The sequence below is a fragment of the Sinocyclocheilus grahami genome, unplaced genomic scaffold (assembly GCF_001515645.1).
Source record: "Sinocyclocheilus grahami isolate Dianchi unplaced genomic scaffold, SAMN03320097.WGS_v1.1 scaffold736.1, whole genome shotgun sequence".
NCBI classification, from domain to species: Eukaryota; Metazoa; Chordata; class Actinopteri; order Cypriniformes; family Cyprinidae; genus Sinocyclocheilus; species Sinocyclocheilus grahami.
The window spans coordinates 37,108-62,502 of record NW_015505915.1 but is presented as its reverse complement, the minus strand read 5'-3'; the positions used below and the strand labels follow the sequence as shown (position 1 = coordinate 62,502).

Genomic DNA, 25,395 nt, shown 5'->3' with positions numbered 1-25,395 from the left:
TAGTGCTGGGCGGTATGACCAAAAATTTATTTCACGGTATTTTTCAAAAATATACCGGTATTTATTTTTTTTCATGCATGACCGGGTGTTAACCATATTTTCTACTGATTGAGAGAGGAAATATATTGATATATTGACTTAGAATGCCCTATTTTACTGTCATGATGAGTGAATATTGTCAAAAAATACCACACTAAATAACACAACCCTCTACACTAAAGAGCGGCTATGCGGTTGGTTTGGCTATATAACTTTTTTGTCTCATGCAGCGCACTGCCAGCATCTGAGTAACAAACTAGAAAAAAAAAACACAAACAAAAAAGAGCCTGTGATATTAACAGATGAACTACGCTCATATTTATAATTCCAAACAATCAGTAAGCGACAGGTGCTAGGAAACGCTGTTTTGTCGCTGCTTCTCTCCCGCTCACTGCACAGAACAGACGCCGAGAGAGGCGACACTTCTCCGGGAAAGTCAGACCTCGCGTTCGTGGGACAGCACTGGTGAAATCTTCCAACTGAACCATAGCTAAGGTTTATCCAAAAAAGTTGCTAGGTTTGTCAGTATGAATATTCTATAGAAAAAAAGCCGCTAAAAGGGTCTAAAAGTTGCTTAAGTCGCGCTCATGTGTGTGTGAGACGCGGGAGCTGATGGCAGGGGGGCGGTGGATATTTGTGGAGGTCAATGTGGATATTGTGGATGAGTTCTTCTGTCTCATCACGTTCTATTAGTTCTACAGCTTCAGTTTCAGAACTTTCGCACTTAGTAACACATACAGCTGTGCCCTCACCACAGTGAAAAAGGACCCCTTTCAAACATTGTCGCGTTCCGAACGCTGTATTGCGGTATTTTAAAAATTCATATCATAACAAAAATAAACACCGGTATTCGGTATGAACCGGTATACCGCCCAGCACTAAGCACAGGTCTGCCAAGCTCTCTCAGACTGACCAGCTGAAGTTCAGTATGATCTGAAATGTTTTCGGCTTTTCAGCTTCCACTGATATTTAAAGATCTCATGTGAATCTGTTATTATCCCATGGGTATCCGTTATTACTAATACTATAAATGTCTATGAATTTTCAATCTAAAACATTCAACTAATTGTAATACTGATAATATTTTTACTGTTTAACAATTATAATTGTTGTTACAACACACACTCTAATCTTAAAATGTTCATGTTGAAGGTTCTTGGCGTGAGATGGTGTTTGATTTACTCATATTTTTTAGTTTCATAAATACATTTTTAAAAGTTTTAAAACAATGTTGGTATGTTTGATGATTTTTATTTTTATTAATATTAATTGAATGTTTAATGCATATAAAATACGCATTGACAAATTGTGGTGTGGTGCATTTCATCATATAGTGTGACACTGTATCATTTGGTGTGACAATCAGAATTGTGGCAATACATTTTTTTTTCTTTGTTATAAACCATAAAAAAATCAATAGAACAAAAAAGAAATAGTATCAGCAAGATTCACAAGCATTTTGTTAGATTTATTACAAGGTTTGACAGAATTATTCTGAAAGGCTGAGGAGAGATGTCTTACTCTGCATGATGATTTAGAAAAATAATACAAAATCTAATGGATCTGCACAAAATAATGTTAAATCTTACGATAGTAATGATAAAGATTTATGGTGAAGTTAGTTACTTAGGGAGAGTATATCCCAATTTCATTTTATATAGAATAACTTTTATGTCACAACATATGACAATTTTAGGCACAAATGCAACAAATTGGTAAATAAATCCAATTTCCAATACAAAATCTAAAGGACCACATATTTTTGGGGAAATACAAGAGTCAGTACAACACAGCTCAATATTTTTTATGCCTAATATTTGAAGTAAAAAAAAAAAATGTTTTTCAGGCTTATATGTCAACCACCCATGTACTAAAATATATACTATCAGATATTATGCACTGAATGTTATTACAGGACCGAAGGAAAAGCTGTGCTGCTCTACAACTTTGCTTGCTTGCTAAAGTTAGCTACTTGTTTCTAGGGACAAAATGAAAATTTTAAAGGGGCTTTATGAAAGAATTTTCAAGTATTAATCGCTTTTTATTGCCAATATCTGAACAGCATGTAACAAAACGTAAAAAATGAGAGCCTGTAGACTGAAGGACTCCAAGGGAAACTATCATAAGTGTAATTTTAATGAACCACATCTGACATGATGTCGGTGAATTGGCCGTCACCCGCTTGCATTTCTATTGAGTGTGTGGAAGGGCACAGCAAAAAGTTGCTGGCCACAGCTCACTTAACGGTCACCGGTGTCGCTAATAACAACTGAATTCTACATAAAGCCATTTAACAGCTAAATATCAGCATTTTCAGGAGTTAATCTTTACTGTTGACGTTGACTTTACTGCTCATTAGCTTGAGCCATCCTCTTGAGTAGGACTAGGTGGTATGACAATACAGTTTCGCAGGACTGCTTAATTTTTGACATGCTGATAAAGAAACATGAAAAAAATAAAGCGTAGACAAGCTCAAGTAAATGCAGTCAGTTGTGTCTTAAGTGAACATAAGAAATATGGCACTGTCTCTTGCACTTCAAATGATTGCTTGTAAATTACTGTTTGTATTTTCAAATTACAAATTGTATTTTAAATTAAATACATTTCTCACACCAGTATTATAAATTAAAAACATTTGATGAGCAAGTATTTGTAATTTGTAACAAAATACTTTTTGATGTATTTGTGCCCATTTCTGCTCCAGTTTATTTGCTTTGTCACATATATATGTTTGTTTATTTAAGACACCTTGTGTCTCAAAGTAATGTGTTTGATGTAATGAGTCCTAAAGCATAACAATGGTCCTCCTCTGCCTATAATTGCATTGTCTCTTTCGTTGGATGTTGCACTTCATCAGAATTTATAAACTGTTATGGTGATTAATGGCCACAGAAATGGTGGGTCACCCAGAATAAAAAAAAAATAACAAACTGATTGTATAATTGTGTACCACATGTGTTGGCATGCTGTGGAATCTGTGAGATCCCATTTAATAAATGGTTTTGACCTAAGTATTATTTAACATAACCACACTTAATGAAACATTTTAGACTAATTAGATTTTAAAAGCAAAATTTCTACTTTTTAATGATTGGAATTTTAATGGTCAAAGGATGACTTGTAGAGATTATAGATACACAAGCACCTTTAGTAGCATGTTCATGTCTGTTCCTGTTAGCAGGGATAATTAGTCAGTTTAATTGACTACTAAAATCCATTGACATTTGTATCAGTCATTTAATAGTAGTCTGTCAGCCTAGTCTTATCTTTTGTCTTCCTGGTCTTGTACCAAAGAACAGTAAATTGGCAGTAATGCTTCCCAACATGATTTTTCAAATTCATGAAAAATAACTTCATATATATTCAGATATAGTATGAAATCCATGCCAGTATTTCAGAGAGGGCAAACTGTTGTGTGTAATGCTTTGTGGATAGTGACAGATGTCTCAAAAGAGCATATCCTTGGTTTGAGGAGCAATTGTGATGGCATGCTATTAAAACTATTGCAACAATACTCAAAATACTGAATTCACTGAATAAAATCTAAATAAACAGGCTGGTTGTAAAAATCTGTGACAAACTTTGTGCAAATGACAAAAAGACAACCTGCAATCAGCTACTCCATACAGTATCATTTTTGGAGAACAATGGGTGTGTTCACGGTCATTTCAGATGATTCAGCACTCTTATGACTTCATCAGTAGAGAGGACTTACTATAGCAATGCACATTTATTGCTGAGATTCTGATTGAGACCTTTTAACAGTTATATGAATGCCTTTTTTTTTTTTTTTTTTTTTAGTCCTCAGATGGAGTAATCTGTCCGGCTGGAGCCTGCAGATCTGAAAAGTGAGAATGAGTGGTGAATTGCAGAGTAGCTGCCCAGCATAGAGGCAGGTATGCTCTCCATGGGCTCACAATGAACCGTGACACCTTTTCCCACATCCGGCTGTGGTGCCCACGCCCCTTTGGCACCTACTCCCAGAATAAACCATACAGCAATGGTACAATCTGCAATGGAACAGCTGCTACCCACTGCAAGGCTGATGATTCGGGGCTTACAACCTTAGAGTCCCATGGAGTCAGTGAGGAGCAGGATGAGGATGTTGGCATGGAAAACACACCACCAGATGCTTCATCTACCCTTCTGGCTCCACCACTACCTGCTTCACCCTCTCCAAATTCACAGATGGAGGATGGCAGGGTATTGCTTGATACCTGGTATGTCATTAAACCAGGCAACACCAAGGAGAAAATTGCCTTCTTTGTAGCTCACCAGTGTAATGGTGATGGAATTCCCAGGCCTAGTGCCATGAAAGTTAAGGGAAACTGGGCTACTGATTGTACCAAAGCCAAGCGCCGTCGTCGCTGCTCCTCTTATGATCCTCCCACTAGAGCTAAAAATGTTGTCGTTGATGTACCTTCAGAATCCAACTCGACAGAGGATGGTGTTGGAGTTAGTGAGACTGATTTGCTCTCTGTGGCCGAAATGGTGGCCCTTGTAGAACAGCGTACAGCCTTGGCTCTTCAAGGTATGGTAGAGCAAGGACAAACTAGTCCTTATACAGTCCTTCAGAAACCTGTTGTAATAGTTTCAGAATCCCCTTCATCTGCACCATCTTCTCAAAGTGACTTTGATCTGCTGCAGCAACAGCAGGAATCCCGACGGGTTGCTCAGGCTGTTGCACAATTTGAATCTCGGCAGCAGAATATCGACAGTATGACTTTGTGGCCTGAGCTGAATGAAAGAGATCACATTCACACTGGCGATTCTGTGGGTGGTGCTCCAAGTCATGGACGAGGGGAAGTACGGATTGCTTTCCGGGTGTCAAGTCTGGACCCTCGCACCCAGTCCGAGCCTGTTGGCCGGCCCAAATGCATTTTCATGAGTTGTGGAGTTGGAGGGGGGCAAGCAGGAACCAGGAGCAAAGAAAAGATCACTTGCGACCTCTACCAGTTGGTCAGTCCCTCAACTCGAGATCCAGGTGCCCTCCTGGCCAGCTCACCAAAAGCTGAAGAAGGCATCACTGTCAGGCCTTCCTCCACAATGCCAGATCCTAACCAAGACCCTGCCTCAGGAGAGAAGGCAGCAGTTGCTCGAGAGTGGGTGACTGGCTTCCACGTTGAGGTTGTGGTCACGGGTGCAGTAGACCAATGTGTCTTCTATGGGAAGGACAGCACAGAGAATGTTCAAGAAGAGACTGTATGTTTTGCTATGCCCAATGGAGCTAATTCAACTGATGCCTCAGAGGATCCACCTCCTGGCCAGCTGTTTTTTCTGCAGTCACCAGCTACTGAAGATGAGAGTTGCTCAGCGGTAAACAGTGGGATGCGGTCTTTAGACTGTGCAAACAACAATGGGCCAGTCGGGGCTACCGTAGAGAGGCCAGATTCCCCACTGACAACTGTGGATGATTGTTTTGATCCTCCGTTGTGCCGCCTCTACCGTCATGTCTCCCATGACTTCCTTGAGATTCGCTTTCAGATCCAGCGGCTTCTGGAACCACGGCAATACATGCTCTCGCTTCCAGACCACATCATGGTCAATATCTTCAGCTACCTGCCCACCCATTCGTTAGCTGCCCTCAAATGCACCTGCCATGACTTCAAAACCCTGATCGAGACCTACGGCGTGTGTGCTACAGACTCTCGTTGGAACCAGGACCCTCTGTACCGTGATGACCCCTGCAAGCAGTGCAAGCGGCAGTTTGAGCGGGGAGATGTGTCGCTCTGCCGCTGGCACCCTAAACCTTACCACCACGACTTGCCTTATGGACGCTCCTACTGGATGTGTTGTCGGCGCACCGATAAGGACACATCTGGCTGTCGAGTTGGGCTACACGATAACAACTGGGTACAGCCATGCGAGCTGGTTCAGGCCCGCACCAAAAGAGACGATGAGAGGTAAAGGAGATTGTCATTTCTCTCCCTTTTTTCACTCTACTGAAACCTCATGCCACTGTACTATTTATGGTTGAGCTTGCCTCTTCTATCATAGAATATTAACCTTGTTGTCATTGTCAGTATCATTTCCTATCAGTGCACCATGGTTAATTCTCGGTCTCTTCATGCACAGACCAATGTTCTGAAATTTGAAAACAAATGCTGGTTAAATAAGGTAGTCTGCTGCATGGGACTAGTCTTTACATGTATTTCTGAATTGGTTAGAAATTCTTATGGCAATCTTGGAAGACCAGCTCTGATTCTGACCCCAACCTTGCAACAACAACAAAAAAAACCCCTGCAGGCTAGGCACAGGACTTGTAAGTTTAACTTCAGGGGTTGTTGTCAAGTTTAATTTGCTGTCCCTTTGGTCAAAAGCACGCAAAATTGATGTCACTTTATAAATTCCTGATGTCACTTTGTAATCAACAGTTCGACTGCTTGTTGGATTTTTCTGTTTTATGTGTGAATGTGAGTGAATAGTATTTTTTTGTTGTTGTTGGACATTTTTCCTCTCCTTCAAATTGATTTATGAAATCAGTCTTTATTTCTTGACCAAACCTTTCCTTTTACCTAGCTATTTGCCTGCCAGGCTGTCTGTGTGCTTGTTGGCAAAAGCAGCTTTTGCCAAAGCAGTAATTAGCTTCATGTGGCTGAAAGAAAAACAACAAAGAACAGGACAACTCAAAACCTGATTCTAGCCTTAACCCTGTTCATCCTGCTCCACCAGTCTGTGAAATCTTACAAACAGAAACATTTATGCTGATCCTTCTGGTTTGGGAGACCGTTATAGGTTTCACCGTCAATCTGCTTTTGGGAATATTTGCCTCCAAAGTGAATTAAAGTTATTTAAAACTGGAGTCGGTGCTATTTCTGTTCAAGTGTTTTAGTACTTCAACAGTCAAATATTTGTAATTAAATGTTTTTTTATAAATTATTTTGTTACATTTAGTTTTTTTTTTTGCAGTGTTCATTAGGGATGTAACGATTAACCGCGAGCCGGTTGAAAATCGATTAAAATATTTGACTATTCAAATCGGTTGTGATGCCAAACAAATCGCGATTACAATTGGATAGGAGTATATATGAATGTATCTCTGAGGGGAACTGACTATCTTTAGAAAAATGTACGTTGTATTTTCTTTTCATCTTGCCTGAGTTGCCTCTGAACAATGCATATTAAAGTAGAGTTCATAAACGCAACTCTGCTTTGTTTACAGTGGTAACCCAGGAAACACTGTATCATTGCTGTTCATAAGTGCCACCTGCTGTCAGAGAGCAATAGCCTAATAAAACGACACCTTTTAAATGACTGTATAATGTCTTCAATCTCATTTTGTTAAAAAAAATTGTGAGAAAATCGAATTGTGAAATCAAAATCGTGAATCAAATCGAATCGTGTGTTGAGTGAATCGTTACATCCCTAGTGTTCATGGCTTTACTTGGTGTGTGTATAAGGTTTAAATAAAAGGTGCACTGTGGAACTCTGTCCTCTAAATCTACTGAACACCCTCAGGACATCCATCCAGCATGTAAATTAGTTTATTTCCTCATCATAAAAGATTTGGAGAAATTTTGCATTACATCACATGGCTTAGCAATGGATGCGGTCAGAATGAGAGTCTGATAAAAACAACACAATAATCTACGCAACTCCAGTCTATCAATTCATATTTTGTGAAAAGCTGTGTGTTTGTAAGAAACAAAGCCATCAAGACATTTTTAACTTTAAAGCGTTGTTTCCAGCTAAAATACTTTATCCATAATATTGTTTTCTCCAGTGAAAAAAGTCATCTTCTCTGAATCGGGAGAGAAAAATGAACAGATCAAGCACTATTTATAAGTGAAAACAGTCCAAAACGTATATGGACTTTTTCACTGGATTACTCATATTTTAGCCAGAAGTGACTGGAAGCGTATTTTAGCCAGAATTGATCAACTAGATTCATATGGATTACTTGTGGACTATTGTAATGTTTTTATCAGACTCTCATTCTAATGGCACCCATTCACTGCAGAGGATCCATTGATGAGCAAGTGATAAAATGCTACATTTCTCCAGATCTGTTCCAATGAATTGGATGACTTGGAAGACCTGGGAGTGAAAAAAAATTCAGCAAATTATTATTTTTTTAAAACTATTCTTTTAAACATAAGGTATCTTTACTGTTTGACAGTGTCAACATCTCAAAAGTGAAATCCAACATACCAGTCCAAATTTTTTTTTTTTAATGAAACAGGTAGTCATTGATTAACAGACTCTATAGACCGACAAGAAGAATTCATAGAATTTAAATGTGTTTCCCAACCCTGGTCCTGTAGAAGTCCTAAAAGTAATTTATGAAACACTAATTTCATAAGTTTCCAGACTGATGCGTTGAAACCAATGTGTTTAATTAGGGAGAATCCTAAGACCATGGATGGGAAACACTGATTTATGTACTATGATCGGTGCTTTGCCTTTATGCATAGTAACCCCAAAAATAAACAGCCACAGACATCATTATTAGGGCATTAGCATTGACTAAATACTTCCACAGTGGGTCTTCACTTATGTCAGGTAATTGTTTTGATGCTTCATTCACTTCCTCCTCCGTGGGCTCTGGAGCCTGAGTATCATTTATGCCGCAAAACCAGCCAATGATCTTCATCGTTATGGATCGGTCACCACGTTCAACTATGGCAGAGAGCAAATTATTAAAATGTATGCCATTACTCAAAGAATGTAGTTTGACCTACACCAGGGGTGTCCAATCCTGCTTCTGGAGGCCCAAAGATTCTGCAAAGTTTTTGTTAATAAAAATAACAATTTGGTCCCTCGTATCTCTTTGCCACCGTGAAATCTTCTCAGTCTCTCCAAGTGTAAATAAATGCGGCCGGTAAGTAAAAAAACACACAGTACATGTATTCTCAATGCTTCAATTTATTCACAGAAATACAGATCTTATATAGGCATGTCGAGGGGAGTTTTTACCCTCTTAACCAATGAGGATAGGGTGACATACCCATACAGGATGTTTTTCCTAAGAACATGTGTTTTGTATAAAATCGCCACATATACAGAAAAACATATCCATATAAGGAATCGACTTCCTTTACCTTGAATATTGCGTAAGAGACATTCAAACACCATACAAGAGAGAGAGAGAACAGATAGAGGAGAGGTGATTCACAGAAGGAGAGAGAAAGAGACAGAAAGGAGGGGGGAGGCATTCTCAAAACAGAGAGTGTTTTCTAACAGTTTTCCTCCAACCTGCCCGACACACTTGACCGGAAGTTTTTTTGTTATCCTTAAGACCTTGATTAGATGATTCAGGTGTGTTTAATTAGGATTGGCGCTAAACTCTGTGGTAAACTATAGTGGCCCTTCAGGAGCAGAAGTAGACACCCCAAACCTACGCATACATAAAAATATACATTTTTATCTACAAAAGTATTTTTCTCTAAATCATCTTACTTTGATCCTCCTCAGATACGACCTTTTTCTTTTCCTCTGCCTCTCTTCGAGCTTTCCTTCCTCGTTCCTCCTCTTCCCAGTCCAAATCGACCCTTTCTTCTTTAGAATGGCGTAAGGTAAAGACAAGGTGATGGAGCTTGGCAAAGAGAAAAGGTAAATGTTATTAATATAGAGAAGTATCCTCAAGTAGCTTCAGCAGTAGCTAAAACATCTTACATGTTTGTCCTCTATGGGTGGAGTGTTGTTGCTAATGAAAAGCACCAGAATAGCAGTGCAGAAGAAGAGCAGCACTGCAAAATAAAGGTAATGAACTCCACATATAAGTGTTGGGCATTCGGAGGGAAAGAGGCAGCTTCCTGAGCCATATGCAAACTCGGGTACCATACGACACAGACCCATTACCAATCCTCCCATCAGGCCCCAGAAGGCTCCCTAAGGAACAAAAGGTAAAGATGCAAGCTTTTAGTAAATTTGTGTTCTGAATGATGTGGCATTAAACAAAGACGAAATATGTTTAAGCAGACAGTTACTTACTGACTCGTTGACCCTCTTCACAAAAATGGCAAGGAAAAAGACTGCTGCAATAGGTGGAGCTAAGTAACTGGTCACAGATTGAATATAATCAAACAGCTGACCGCTCTGGGCTGCCTGGACAACTGGGATCCAACAAATGCTAATGGCGATGATGCAGAGTATCCACACCCTGTCACAGATGTCAATGTGTTCAAACAATGAAAATAATAGAAAGAAGTGCACGTATTATGTGCATTTGGACATTAGTTGAACTCAAATGTATAATTACTTAATTATGATCAATAATATTCCTCTCCTTTATAGTAGTTTCCATGTTTGGTGGAATTCAGGAATGGGTTTGAGAAAGATAGATTTTTTTTTTCGGTCTCGTGCAAAAATTGGATTTGTACAATTTGATTTGTACGAAAACATATTTTTAGGAAAAAGAAAGCACAACGTTCCGCTCCTAGACACAACCGTCAATGGGTTGTAAGCAGATTTTGTTTTAGAATTATTAAAGCTATAAATTGAATGGTTCCAAACCTTCCTACAATCATGAGCTCTTTATCTCTAGCTTGAGGCCGGATACGAGTCCAAATGTCCATGGTGAACAAGGTACTACTGCTGTTGAAGATAGATGCTAGTGAGCTCATGAGAGCTGCTAACATGACTGCCAGCATTAAACCTCTGAGACCTGTTTAGGGATTGATTAGAGGAGAAAGAAAGTAGAAAGACAATAAAGTGTAAACCGAACAGCTTGTTAATTCAGGTAAACTCATATTAATTTTGTATAACAGTTAATAATAATTTTAAAACACTGGAAAAATAAATTCTGTTAATTACCTGTCGGCATTACAGAAACCACTAGTTTGGGGTAGGCAATGTTGGAGCAGCCAACTGCTGTGCCACACACCTCCTTACAGATGCTTGGCTCCACACAACCTACTTCTTCTAATATATATATATATATATGATTTGATTTTTTAATATTGGTATTCCTTGATCAAGATTGTAAAGACATGTATTAAATATGTTCAAATTAAAGTGCATACCAGGGTAAAGCACTCTGCTGATCATGCCTGGAAACACCATGAGAAACATAGGGAGCAGTTTCAGGTTCCCACACAATATACATCCGGCCTTTACATGCGTCAGACTGCGGGCGGCCAAACAGCGCTGCACAATTACCTGCGGAGTACAAAATGTAATGTAATGTGAAAAATTAAGCAACGAAGATGACAGAGTTACATATTTAGAATTCTTTATCCTTAAAATATTGTCCTCACCTGATCAGTACACCAGTACCAGCTACCAATAATTGCAATGCCAAATAACACACCCGGCCATGGCAAGTCCCCAGTCGTAGGATCCCTAAGTAAATGAAAGGCATCCTCTCGTGGAGTGTAACAAATGTTCAGAGATGTTTAAACTCCTCTGAGATGGCAAAGATAAACTATACTTCTCCAGTAAAGCACCGTATCCTCCAACTTCATAGAAGGCTATTGACAAATGGGGGACAACACAAAAATCAGTTTATAATATACTACTTCAGTTGTACTAAGATATTCTGTTTACATAAGTACTTATTTTAAAATTTCATTTCGTTGAGTCAACATTTGCACATTTATATGAGGTGCAGTATGACTTTGATACAAAAAAAAGTATAAGTGTGGACTGAATACTTAGACATACAATATATTTAACTGTAAATGTATTTATGATACATTTTTGAATCATAAATTCAAAATGTAATTCTGTTAAAAGACATCAATTCACAGTTATCTGCCACCTTAAAACACATAAGACCAGGTTTTTCACTAACTCAAATTCCTACTGCAATAACCACCAAAAAGTAGGCAATGATCACACTGATGTCAGCTGGATTGTTGATGGTTACATGTTTCGCTGTAGTGTTTTCCATTTTTTAAAGACCGACAGACACAATATAGTTTACGAGATGACAAGACATGAAACAAATCCAACAGATGAGGCACTTGAGGAGGAAAACTTTTCTTCATACAGGATTTGAGGGTAAAATCCACGATCTTTGCCCACATGACAAAAAAAGCTGATAAAGGAATATTATTAACAACAATAATTAACTTATTACTAGCCACTCAAGAAAGACTTGAACAGTTTTAGGCATTAAATGCTAAACCTACACCTTAGCTTATGCTGTGGTACTTTTAGTAGAAAACAAAACAATGTAGTACATAAATGATTCATTATAGAACTTTTAAAAGCATATGAGAAGGCATTTGAGCAGACTACTCAAAATTTGTCATCATGAAAAAATTAAATTACTTTTTTAAAGTAATTTTCAAGTAATAACATTACGTACTCACGTTTGTTATTCCTTATGTGCATTAAAATAGACCCCTGAAATTTTGACTTAAATTTTCCATATCCATATTTAGAGTACTGTACAAACATAATAATTAGAGTAACAGGCTAAATGATGTGCTACAACATGATTTTGCTTTTTGCATTTTATTCAATTTTCCTAAATTAAAGTTAGTATTTCTCATCAATATATAACGCCTAAAATTTTTTTGTAGTATTCATGGGCTTAAAAAAATGGCACTTGATTAATAGTCACTGGTCTGTACATTAAAAGTTACAGTTCCGACCTTATTTGGAAATCACTAAAAAGAGGAGGGATAAACGCTTTCATGGATGATCAGGTTGTGAATGCATCAGTTGTGTCACTAAGGTCTGGTTAATAATCTTGCACTGTGGTGTGTGACATTATCACTATTTCAATGCTATTCAAATGCAGCAACAACTCACTTGTATTTGCAGGACAAGCAACAAAGTAACATCTGTTCAATTTATTTAATGCAAACCAGAGCACAGACTTTCCATTCAAACAATGTTCAATATTTGACAATTCTAGGGCTTTAAAACAAACAGACCTGTTTGACATCAGATGAAAATACAGTCTCTTTGTCTCTGAGAAAATGTTACTGCAAGACAAAATTACAATAACTTAGAAATTGAAACAAAATGAAATCAATCATACAAAAAGCAGTCATTTGGTTTCTGTTGCGAGTATATGCTTTAAAACATTTCAGATGAGATGACCAGCTAAACCCAAAAAGATGCCATTAAAGGTGGGGTAAGCGATTTTTCAAAAACACTTTAGAAAACAGATTCGGGCAGAGTAGCAAAACAAACTTGTAGTCAATCAGCAGTAACGGGCGTAACTACTCATAATGTGGAGCAGAGCGCGTTCAGTGCACGGGACGGACATTAGCCGAGCCGAGCGACAGAAAGATAGAGATGGCGGATAAAAAAAACAAAAGAGGAAAACATCTGCGGAACAAAAGAAGGCTTAAGGCAAGAAGTAGGACCTGTGTAAATATCGGATCAGCTTTCCAGCACTGGAGAGAACTCGAGGAGCGGAAGGCCTGCGATCGGACGCCGAGGTTTTCTTCTCGATTGGTGAGTAACACCGTGTCTGCACCGCAACAGCTAAAGTCTGTCTAGTACACTGGACAAAACCACCGTTGAAAATCATTTGAAATTTGTGTCAATACGTCATGAATGGAAAGCAGCTGCAGTTTTGCTTTGTTTCACAGAACTAATCCGTTGCCTGGGTTGCGTACGTATGTATGGGGTGGAGCTATCAAAATAGGGGCGAGACACTATTGGGGTAGGGGCGTGTTTGTTTTGGTGATTTCAAATGTCAACATTGGCTACCAGAAATCACTTACCCCACCTTTAAAGCACTACATATATGTATACTGATCCACTTCCTTGAGGGCAAGCTGAACAGTGCATTACAACGATGTGCAGAAAATGTATCACTATGCCATCGTCATTCAGAGGTGTCCTCCAGAGATGTCCAACACCACAAAAATCACACAAGATACTTAAGGACTGAAACATAGATTGTGTTAATGTTAAGACTCATGTTTTGTTGCATTATTGTTCAATGCTAGTTCAATAATGTGAAATTAAAAGACAGAAATTTCAGTCAAAGAGAAAGTGTGTTTCTTGATTTCATTTGTTATCTTATATAAAAAAAAAATAGTGCGAGCTTGAGATTCTGGCATCAACTTAGCATGAATTTGGGACAGGTATAGTAAATGCATTTGTGAATTACATTTCATCTTAAGGTGATTTAAAATACAGTAGAGTTTGCAACACATGAAATCTGAATAGCCACATCCTTTAGAATTACATAATGTTGTTCATCAGTGTTTATCATCTGGGTCTTCATCTTAGTTAAGACTGCATTTCATGAAACAAAATATAAAGCAAAAACAATTTGCAAATAAAACACTGTCTTCAGACCATTTGTTCAAAAGAAATAAAAATAATTAAAAAATGGAAACTGTAGCCAATAGAAGCCACTCCTTTATTAAATGTAATACATGTCTTGTGGTTGAGTGCACAGATAAAACATTCTTACAAACTTCATATGCTAGCAATCGCCTACAATGTAAAATTTCAGAATGGCCAGAGAAACATGTTTTTTTCCTTCTCTAAGCAAATGATTCAGTCATATGATTTCGAGACAAAGACATGTCTTTTGAATGCACATCTAACAATTTAATCTGGAAATGTATTTCCATCATAGTTTATGTGCATGTGTTCTAAAAAAAATTTAAAATCATCCACCTCAAGCGAAGTGTATACATTTATTAAGCACATTATGCAAATTTTATTCACAATGGTTTTTCCATCCAGAATTTTTCATGCAAATTTTGGGATATGGCATAAAAATGCTGGTTGATGGAAACCCTGGAAGAATCTCATGATGTTGCTTAACAGCTGTTTAACATAAATGTAATTTGACCACACAGTCATCAAAAATGAAACAAAAAAAATAAAATAAAGACTTGAAGCTTACACTGTTTAGATCCCATATGAAGCTGTTATGACTTTACAGTAGTAACAACTGTTGTTATGGTAGGAATCTAGATGTTCTAATGTGTGTAAACTACATTCAGCCTCAAAGCAATAACTTTAAACCAAAAGGTTCAAATAAACAACAATGACATTTTACTCAGAGTCAAACATATGTATAGCCTGTTTTTTTGCTGCGACTCAAACATTTTGTCATTCTCCAAGATGATACCATTTATAAGATCAAATTTGGGCATCTATGAACAATTATCATTATTAAGAGCAAAACATTCTGAAACCATATCCAAATGTTACATATACTTTCTGTCAATACTTCGCAAAGAAAAACCTGCGTTCAGCTTGCAGAAATGAAAGAATGAAATTCAAAACATCTAGACATCAACCAAGAGTAAAGATGTAAATGTAGGTGCATAAATGTTTCCAAAATGCTCATATGTCTAATTGAAAATCACACTTTCTGATTTGTCCTGTCGATTCGCATGACTCTGCACGACCGGGTCGGTCGTTTCTCCTTCCCACGTTTCTGTTGAGCAGCCCGAAGACGTGCTAAAATGTGTTTTTTGGGGAACTTAAGGGTGGTACATCCAAACTGGCTAACTCCTCCTGTATCCCCAGGTAATTTCTCCCGTCTTTGGACCCAACTTCGCCAGCCAGGTTTCCAGCAGTAGACGCTGTCATAAAATCTCGATCCATTCTCACCACCCAATACATATATCCTGCGTTTCCATCTAGCCACACCTCCGGCAGCAATCCTCCTTGGCAGACCTGGAAAAACCACCGGACTAGGCGCACGGTCACTACCGCCTCCCCCTCGCTCAACTCCAACCGCCACCTCCCGCTCTAATCCTGATCCCCGTCCTTCTCGGAAGAACAACACTCGTCCTGTGGCATCTAGTGGTTCTGCCTGGGTGTAGTTGCCATTGAGGAACTTGGCGGCATCACGCAAGTAACCACCAATGGCACAAACGCCGCCACGTACTGCTATGCCTCCAGCCAGGCAGGTGGCGCCAGAATCAAGGGTGACACGGCTCCAGGTATTTGTAACTGTGTGGTATATAAGCACGCCAGCATGCACCACAGCCCTGCTCTGCTCCAGTGTGGTACCGCCAAGCAAGTAGAGACGACAGCGGAGGGCAGAGCAAGCAAAAGAACGTAATGGCAATGGCAAACGAGGTCCTGATGCCCAGGTCAGCGTGTTAAGGTCAAATTTTTCAGATGTGTCCAGAAATGCTGCTCGGTTACAGCCACCGAGAGCGTATAAAAAACCTCCGCAGCCAAGAAGACCCAACATCGCACGTGGTTCAGCCATCAATGGCTGCACGATCCAGCGGTTTAGCACGACATCGTACTCATGAAGTGCAGAGGAGACCTCGCCACTCCGCAGGATGCCTCCCGCCACAAACAGTCGACCTCCGACTGCAGTGCAGCCAGGACAAAGCAATGAGCCCAAGGCTGCCAGCTTCTCCCACTTCCCTGTACGAGGGTCGAAGCAATCCACCGTGAAGTCCCTTTTCTGTAAAGACTCATCCTCTCTTGGCTTAAGGTCTACACAGACTATTTTCTTCTCAAACATACCTTCTCTAGGCCTCAGCGGTCCTCCCATGCCCTCGGTACTGGCTCCAAGTCCAAGTTCTTGGTTCATTCGGTGGCTCTCTTCAGGGCCGAAAAGACCAGGGCGTAAATGGCGTAACAAATTGGGCATGTGAATGTAACGATCAGCCGGCTGGTATTCTGCCCAGCGCCTTGCTGCATTGTAAACTTCAGTCTCAGACTCCACACCCAATCGATCCGACTCCAACAAGCTGCCAAGAGTTCCTGGGTCCAACAGGAGGAAGTCTCGCTGCCGGGCCACTCGAGGAAAATGCTGGCCTACCAGCCTCAAAGAAGCCCGAAGAAGCAGCTGGTCATGATGTGAACGAGCCAGAGAGTACATGCCCAGGCAATTCTCCACAGACAGGTGCTCAAAAAGGAATCTAACAAACAGGGAAATAAAATGTGAGCATCAGCCAGACAAGATACAAGGTAGAACGATCACAATAGGATCACATCTAAATTTTACCTAGAGCAAAGGTCCTGCAAGGGCATCACTTGAAGACGATTGGCTGCTACAAACAGATCCTCTGCTGTGTCGAGACTAAGACCTGCTTCCCCTGTATAAACAAAGTGGATAACGGTCTCCATAACAGAAGGTGTCACCTCCTCCAGTCGGATCTCAGTAAGACGAGACTCTACGAGAGGGCTGGTAAACATGGCACGGAAATATGGACTGACTGCTGCTAAAAGAACTCTGAAAAAAGAAAAACAGTGCACATGTGTCAAAACAATAGTTTCATATGTACACTACCGTTTAAAAGTTTGAGATTGGTTTGAGATTTGTTATGATTGTTATGCAAAAATAAGTCCCTTATGCTCACCAAGTTTATAAATATTTTAAAATGTATTCTTGTGATGCGGAGCTGAATTTTCAGCAGCCATTGCTACAGCCTTTAGTATCACATGATCCTTCAGAAATCATTTTACAATATTGATTTGCTGCTCAAGAAACATTTCTTATTATCAATGATCAATGACAGCTGTGCTGTTTTTTTGTGTGTGTGTGGAAACCATGACATTTTTTTCCAGGATTTTTTGATGAATAGAACAGGGTTTCAAAAGAACAAAAGATCAGACAACCTTCAAAGCTGAAAACATAAAACTCACCTGTGACACATAAACTTTTTTCCCTCCACCACAAGAGTGACATCACACAACTGCTGAGCATCAAGCAGCTGTTTTAACCCTGAATGAGATGACAAAGGGAAAAACAAGGCTGATAAAAAGGTGGCTAAATGATTAATCAATGTTCTAATCAATGTCACTTTGCCACATTTGATGAATATAATGGCATTTGATTGTTTTGCTGTTTTTGAAGTACTGAAAAGTTTGTGTTTAATCATTATAGCAGAACTGGATCTCTGATGTCTACGTCTATGATCACTAGTGAAAATGCATCTATTTTGCATTATTTAATTGAATTCTAATCTGACTTTTTATTACAAATGTACTTCATTTGAATAGTATAGATATAAATAGTATAGAATGAAACAAGAAATGTCATTATAGAATCCATAATTCTAAAATAACATGATCCAAACAATCAATGTTCAAAACCACAACTGTTGTCTCACCCTGAGTTACATACTCCCCCAAAGGAGTCGAGTAGTCATCAGGAAAATCTTCTTCCTCTGAGTCGCTATCTGAGAGAGGTTCTCCACCACCTCTATCAGCATCCTTCCATGGCTGTGGTCGCCAGGTAACTGCATCACCTTTGACAGTATTCATCTGTGACAGGAAGTTAATTTAAAAGTACACTGTTTATATCTGATGCTCATATAGTGACAGTACAATACTGTGGTCACATTTATAATTTCTAGGGCTGAGAAGTACTTGAGGCCTTGGGTTTGAGTGCCTCAGATAACTTGCAACATCTCTGTTGTAAGTGTCATCGTGGCCTAATGGTTAGAGAGTCGGGCTTGGAACCCCAAAGGTTGCGGGTTCGAGTCTCGTACCGGCAGGGATTGTAGGTGGGGGGAGTGAATGTACAGCGCTCTCTCCCACCTTCAATACCACGACTGAGGTGCCCTTGAGCAAGGCACTGAACCCCCAACTGCTCCCCAGGTGCCCCAGCAAAAAAATGGCTGCCCACTGCTCCAGGTGTGTGTTCACTGCTGTGTGTGTGTGTGTGTGTGTGTGCACTTTGGATGGGATAAATGCAGAGCACTAATTCCGAGTATGGGTCACCATACTTGGCCACATGTCACGTCACTTTTAAACTTCTCAGTGAAAATGTAACCCTTACATGTATGGCATAACCTCCGCTGGCCTTCGGTTCGTCCCTTACATTCTTAAGCTGTTCTCTAAGCAATTACTTTTGTCCTCCTTCTCTAATCCCTTCATCAGAAACATAACTTATTAATAAAAAATAAAGGTTAAAAAGCTGTTTTCAATACATACAATAAAAATACTGAATTATACACACTTCGTAAGTATGTCAAAACAAATGGTATCTTTCATGCTTTAAAAGGTATGCAAGTGAATCTCTGTAACTCATGTTTAGATGAGCACAAATAAGATTAATCATATAATACAAGCGTTGATTGAATATACAGAAAACATAATTTTTTTAATTATACAATTTCCCAAAAGCTATTTGATGATCAGAATAGTAGTAATAGGATTACCAAAGTAACCTGATTCTTCATGCACCATGTGTAAATACATATTAATACAACACTGCCCCCGCCCAAATACAAACCTCCTACTGAGCATACAACTCTTGCTCATTAAAAGCATGTACATTTCGTAAATATTACCATTAGATGTGAAGCTTTCTATTAGAGAGCGAGAGAGTGGCCCCAGCAGTGCAGGTCTAGGAGATGCTTGGGGTGTCTTGAGTTCGACTTTGTGTATCAAGGCTCTCAGGGTGCCACAGTGGTACAGACGGCCTGACGCTCTGCGGCCCGTTCTCAACGCCTTGGCCTTCCCGTGTAGTTTCAGCGCAAATTGGTCGGCTCATTACGGTGTGTTGTCCATGCTTAGCATATGAGCACAAAAATACACCCGCGCGCCTGATATAGCCACACTGACGACCGCTGCTCCATGTAGATTATTAAGGGTTGGTAATCCGGACTGGCCTAAAGAAAACGCAGTCCCGAGAGAAATAAATGACCGTTTGATCAGTAATGTCAACTATTGCTCACAGCTGCTAACATTGCTCCATGATTGGAGTCGAAGCAAGCTGATGTCAACATATTCTGTTACACCAAATACACAAAATAATGATCTTTAAAATAGCATCATATGACCCCTTTAAGGGATAGTTTATGCACAAATTAAAAAATGCTGTCATCCTTTACTCACCACCATGTTGTTCCAAACCTGTATGAGTTTCTTTCTTCTGTTGAGCACAGAAAAATATATTTTGAGGACTGTTGGTAACCAAACAGTTGACGGTAGCCATTAACTTCCATAGTGTTTATCACAGGATTTTCATTTTTGGGGTGAACTTACCCTTTAAACTAAAATGTGATTGTTATGGTTGGAAATACAAAAAAAGGTGATTTACAGTTCTAAAAAATACTCTTTGCTTTATACATATAATTAAATTAACAGTTAAATGAACAGTTTATCAAAATATTGTTGATGATGGGCAATTTCTGGTGTATACTCTGGCTGTTATTTTCTGTAAGTAAATGGGGACTGGGTGTGTCAAACTCCAAAAAGGACAAAAAGCGTAGTTAGCAGTCCATATAATTAAGTCTTTAACTTCTAATCTTGATGTTGAAATAAAGATATTGTTTATGTTATTTGTCAACTGGTTATGTGCATCATTTATGTCTGGATAAAGATTTGCTTTAGTCAGTTTTTTCTTTTCTTCACATTTTTTTCTTTCAGGATGAACATGACAAATCTACGTTGGCTAGTGTAAGTGTCAGCTTTCTTTGATTTCTGTAAGTTTTTAGACTTCAGTTCGAAGAATTAAATATGATCTTTTGATGAATTAAAAGTTACTTGAGAATTTAAAGCTCTGAATATAACTATATTTTAGTGATGTTTCTGCTTTTCAGTATGTGCTGTGCATAATATGCATGACTTTTTCTACAATACTCTTTTCTTTCTCTGTTTTGTACTTGACAGCTAGAGGAGTACACAAGTGCTAGAGAAGAGGGTAGAGCAATCAGAAAGAAACTTGGTCAGTTGTATGTGCAAGAGGGTGAGCTGGAGAAAGAGCATTACTGCCGTGCCCTAAGATTGCCCAACAGAACACATCCAAGTGTGGTAAGAGACCGCTCACTTTTTCACAATACAAAACAATTGGGGAAAACCCTAGGAAATGCCTTATTTTCAATTCAAAAGGACATTTTAATAGTAATAAACAGGAAAGCAAAGGTGTGCTTTTACTTAACAGGAATGTTATTTTTCTCCTCTTTTCTTATAGCCAATAGGGGATGAGAGCCAAGCAAGAGTGGTTGAATTGGTTGGTGAGAAACGAGGTAAATTTATTTGACATAAACCATATTATCACTCTCCTTAAATTGTTTGGTCAAAAATACAATTTAGGGTTTGGTTAGTAGCAGCAATCATGACTTGTATTGACCTTGAGGTTTGACTTTCCTGATTTCCTGCAGAAGTTGACAGAAATTCTCTAATGAGATCAGTGTTTAACACAGTATTTTAGTTATTTTATGTAAATATTTGTTGTTAAGTACCTTTATCATGGCAGTGCCTGGTAAAATGTTTTGCAAATGCATTGATGTGTACCACAAGATGTATTGTAATATACCATAGTGTCTTGTGTCCACTATAGAATTTGATTTTAAACCAAAAGGCCACCTGGAAATTGGAGAGAGTCTTGACATCATAAGACAAAGGTTAGATGTTTTCTTTCTCTCATGCTTTAATTTTATTTAATATTTTTTATTTGTTTTTCATTTGTATCTCTTTCCTCTTAGACGGCTCGCCCATGTGTCTGGGCACAGATCATACTACCTCAGAGGTGCAGGAGCCAGACTTCAGTTTGCCTTGCAAAATTATACTATGGATTTGCTTCAGAAACGGGTTAGTATGTTTTCATCTTTTGGAATAATTTGTACCCGTGAATGGAACTTACTAATGTAAACTGGGTCCATTTTTTTCAAGTTGACTTAATGCAAACATCACTGTTTCGATTTCTTAATGCATTAATTATGCATTAAAATTAAAATGCATCAATTGTTGTTTTAAATTCTTATAATTTTACAGGGCTTTATTCCCATGGTTGTTCCTGACATGTTAAAATCAGTGGTTTTTGTGAGTACTCAAAATGCATTGTTGATTTTTATGTAGCAACATTTTTATACATTAAAGTTGTGTATTAAGGTTCTTAATGGAAAGATGTCATATAAAGTTTACAAAACTAGCTAACTTAGTAAAAACCTACAAAGAATCTCCATGACATGGAGCTATTTTTGCATCTGTTGTTTAGGAGGGTTGTGGGATGCAGCCTAATGCTCATAAATCACAGGTGTACTCTCTGGACCCTTCACACTTTCCTGACCTTAATCTTGCTGGTACTGGGGAAGTAGGAGTGGCAGGTGAGAAAATCATGAACTTCTGTGATATGATCGTTAATCATATGATAATTTGAATGTAATAAAATATGTAAGTTAAAATTTCAACTCTACTATAAATTAAACAGTTATTTTATAAATTAATGTCTTTTTTTGTTACATGTTAGCTATTGCAATTAATCAAATTATTCTAAAATATAGACCAGCAGGCACCAATATTTGAGGTTTTCAAATACTTCACACAGGGTTTCGCGGGGCACTGAAAAGCATTAAAAGTCATGAAATGGATTTTGTGAAAATTAAGGCCTTAAATAGCATTAAAAGCATTTCAAATTTCATTTCTACAGGCATAATTTTTTAGATGGATTTGGAGAAAAATGTAACCAGTGTATTTTGAATAAAGGGCCTTCATAATCAATAACTTTGATAATAAATAATGAATAAATTTGCTAACCAAAAATTATCCAGACACCAGATATCATAAACTTACATTTATCTAAGTGAGGATAGCAAAATAAAGTAAACTGTGACATATTATACCCAAAAATTCTTCATACAGTGGACTACCAGTAAAATTGATAAAAATTTGGGACCAAATATGATTCAGACACGTTGACCTGACCATGTTTTGCTTAAAGGTGCACTAAGCAATTTTTGCCAAACGATGTTGATATTTGAAAGCACCAAAACAAACACGCCCATACCCCAACAGGACCTCGCCCCTATTTTGATAACTTCGCTCCACACGTACTTACACAACCCTGGCAGCGTCGATGGCAGAATCTGCTATGCCTGCCGGCCGCAGCATATTCAGGCAAAAGCCAACACAGAAAAGTTGTGTGTGAGAGTAAAATCAACGTAACTCATCTTTTAAGAAGAAACAAAGCAACCTCAGCGTCCGATTCCAGGCCTTCCCGCTCCTTGAGTTCTCTCCACCGCTGGAAAGCTGCTCCAATATTTACACGGGTCCTACCTCTTTTCTGATTGTAACCCTTCTTTTTAATGTTTTGGTCCTCCGAAATTTGCATCTTTTTTTCCTCTCGATATCTATAGTCAATCTGCTAATATCCATCCTGTGCTCTCTTCTCCCTATCATTACTAGACACACCCCTTACTGTTGGTTGGCTGCGAGGGTGTTTAGGGACTCGGCCCGACACAGTGGTCAAAAGCGTTTGTAAAAAATTGCTTGCTGCACCTTTAAGTGTTATCTGACATTATCAAGATGAATTTGTTCTGACACGGTTTAACTCTGAGTTCTTGTCATATTTTATGACCATTTTCTAAACTATAGCAAATAAACAGTGATAATGTGTGAAATGTTGAAGGTGTCTGAATAAATTTTGGTTTAACTGTATATACATCAGTGTGATACACATGTGGAACCAGTTTGGTAATTGTTTCCAATCGGTGCAAAATTGCCGTAACGCCGTATCTCAGGACCGTGGCGGACTGGGACACGGTGGAGTAAAACTAAGAGCAGAGAATGTAAATGTCATAAATTTGGAAAGAAATTGTGTACTGCAATTGAGCAATTTCGGTGAGAATGATTCTGATTTTATTACATTCGTTGTAAATGATGATTGATAATGAATAATGTAGTGAATGTAACAAGGTCGCACCAGTTGAGGCTCGCGCAGCCTGTCTGTGTGTGAGAGAATATCATGGAGAAATCAAAACACATGAGCACAGACTACTCATAGAACAAACATACAGCAGTAAATATTGAGTTTTTACATTTATAACATGATATAGCCTACTTAAGCAACATGAGACAACCAAGAGAGTGCTGTTTTCCGAATATCAGCATGAATGCAGATTTGACATGATTTTATTCATTCAATAAATGAGTAGGCTAATAATCATTAAAAAATCTCTGAGCAACACACAGTGGTGTTTCATTACTGAATGACTCAGCATTTTTGATAATCATTTGAGTCAATGATTCAGTGATCCATTCATAAAGACTTGCTTGATTCTTAAATGAATTAGGCGTCTGAATGAATCGCTTAAACTAATGACTCAAATGTTCACACATTAACATGTCACCTGCCGCCACCTACTAGCAGTTTATTCTCATATTTGAAAGTATCATTGCATTTTTTCCAACTTTTCATATTTGTATATTAAAAATAATTTAAAACTATGCTCATAACATTATTTATGCAGTTGTAATTTTGCAATGTAAATGCATTCATCATACATTTAAAGGGGTCATATGATGCGATTTCAAGTTTTCCTTTCTCTTTGAAGTGTTACAAGCTGTTCATGAATAGATAAGATCCCTAAAGTTGCAAAGACTAAAGTATCAAAACCCAAAGAGATATTCTTTATAAAAGTTAAGACTCGTCCACGCCCTCCTAAAACGCCTTGTTCAAACATGCCCCCACATGTCTACGTCACGATGTGGGAAGATTTGCATAACGCCGCCCAAATGTATATGCAAAGAAAGAAGGCATAACTTTGATTCTCGCTGTAGTATTGTTGCCGCCACCGCCCTGTCGTGGAGACGCTGTGTGTTTTGTTGTGAAAGCGAAACTACTTTGTTTGGTCTTCAAAAGAGTACACACCTAGAAATCAGTGGTTAAGTTGTATTTACAACACTGTTCCAGAACAGTTCAACCCAAATATTCAGATGTGTGCAACGCATTTTACGGAGGACGAGGACTGTTTCCTGATCCTGGTAGAGTAGCCTACAATGCCGGTGTTCCGCTGAATTCAGTTCCCCTGTTTTCCCTTCGGTGCGCATGCTGACCCTATACAGTCTATGATGCTGACAAATAATGCTGACTCACAGCCTGTAAGTATGTTTTCATATTAAAGGATTTGCCACTCATGATTCAAATGCGAGTTTTGAGCAGTCTAGATTAGCGCTTGTTGTTTCTCCAATCACAAATGCAGACATGGTTTTATGTTTACGTGGCACGATGTAACGCAACGCGTAAAAAGACAGTATAAGTCATTATAATCAGTAATTATGTCCCCACTGGATGCAACAAATGCCTCGTTTATAATGGGTTTTTATTGGTTTTGTCTCGTCGCAAAAAAATGAATTTTGTTGATACTGATTTTAGTTGATTGGTAACAGCCAGTAGTGTCTTATTATAATACAAACCCGATTCCAAAAAAGTTGGGACACTGTACAAATTGTGAATAAAAACAGAATGCAATGATGTGGAAGTTTCACATTTCAATATTTTATTCAGAATACAACATAGATGACATATCAAATGTTTAAACTGAGAAAATGTATCATTTTAAGGGAAAAATAAGTTGATTTTAAATTTCATGGCATCAACACATCTCAAAAAAGTTGGGACAAGGCCATGTTTACCACTGTGTGGCATCCCCTCTTCTTTTTATAACAGTCTGCAAACGTCTGGGGACTGAGGAGACAAGTTGCTCAAGTTTAGGAATAGGAATGTTGTCCCATTCTTGTCTAATACAGGCTTCTAGTTGCTCAAATGTCTTAGGTCTTCTTTGT

At 38.5% G+C, this 25,395-nt stretch overlaps 3 protein-coding genes and 1 pseudogene across 4 annotated transcripts in view; 2 read left to right on the top strand and 2 right to left on the bottom strand.

The window, feature by feature from the left end:
• LOC107560627 (F-box only protein 46-like) overlaps window positions 1-6,261 on the top strand; it is a 13,676-nt gene extending 7,415 nt beyond the window's left edge. The window contains exon 2 of the mRNA XM_016244858.1: window positions 3,841-6,261. Within this exon, the coding sequence (XP_016100344.1) occupies window positions 3,958-5,946 (1,989 nt within the window). The 5' untranslated portion in view covers window positions 3,841-3,957 and the 3' untranslated portion in view covers window positions 5,947-6,261. The remainder of the gene's footprint in view (window positions 1-3,840) is intronic.
• A 2,026-nt stretch (window positions 6,262-8,287) lies between these two features.
• Window positions 8,288-12,008, bottom strand: LOC107560619 (sodium/glucose cotransporter 2-like; annotated as a pseudogene).
• Window positions 12,009-14,067: 2,059 nt separating this feature from the next.
• On the bottom strand, window positions 14,068-19,601 carry LOC107560626 (kelch-like protein diablo). Of its 2 annotated transcripts, XM_016244857.1 has the most exons (6): window positions 19,179-19,601; window positions 17,994-18,147; window positions 17,527-17,605; window positions 16,886-17,113; window positions 16,402-16,799; window positions 14,068-16,299 (listed from the first exon to the last, which is right to left on the bottom strand). In XM_016244857.1, exons 1-6 carry the CDS (start codon window positions 19,179-19,181, stop codon window positions 15,275-15,277), a joined length of 1,887 nt encoding a protein of 628 aa, XP_016100343.1. In that variant the 5' UTR covers window positions 19,182-19,601; the 3' UTR covers window positions 14,068-15,274. The 2 variants fall into 2 exon arrangements, with proteins under 2 accessions (XP_016100343.1, XP_016100342.1); XM_016244856.1 differs by having other exon boundaries at window positions 14,068-16,799.
• Window positions 19,602-20,010: 409 nt separating this feature from the next.
• Window positions 20,011-25,395, top strand: part of LOC107560618 (serine--tRNA ligase, mitochondrial) — a 13,005-nt gene continuing 7,620 nt past the window's right edge. The window contains exons 1-8 of the mRNA XM_016244850.1: window positions 20,011-20,049; window positions 20,260-20,289; window positions 20,503-20,643; window positions 20,804-20,858; window positions 21,173-21,236; window positions 21,318-21,423; window positions 21,607-21,654; window positions 21,830-21,938. Coding sequence (XP_016100336.1) covers window positions 20,011-20,049; window positions 20,260-20,289; window positions 20,503-20,643; window positions 20,804-20,858; window positions 21,173-21,236; window positions 21,318-21,423; window positions 21,607-21,654; window positions 21,830-21,938 — 592 coding nt within the window. The remainder of the gene's footprint in view (window positions 20,050-20,259; window positions 20,290-20,502; window positions 20,644-20,803; window positions 20,859-21,172; window positions 21,237-21,317; window positions 21,424-21,606; window positions 21,655-21,829; window positions 21,939-25,395) is intronic.

Bases quoted from the DNA above. Each gene is read 5' to 3' on its own strand.
- LOC107560626 (XM_016244856.1), bottom strand. The intron at 17,606-17,993 runs GTGAGACAACAG...CATCTCATTCAG, and splicing joins GGGGGAGTATGTAACTCAGG to GGTTAAAACAGCTGCTTGAT. The intron at 17,114-17,526 runs GTGAGTTTTATG...TTCTTTTTTCAG, and splicing joins AAAAAGTTTATGTGTCACAG to AGTTCTTTTAGCAGCAGTCA.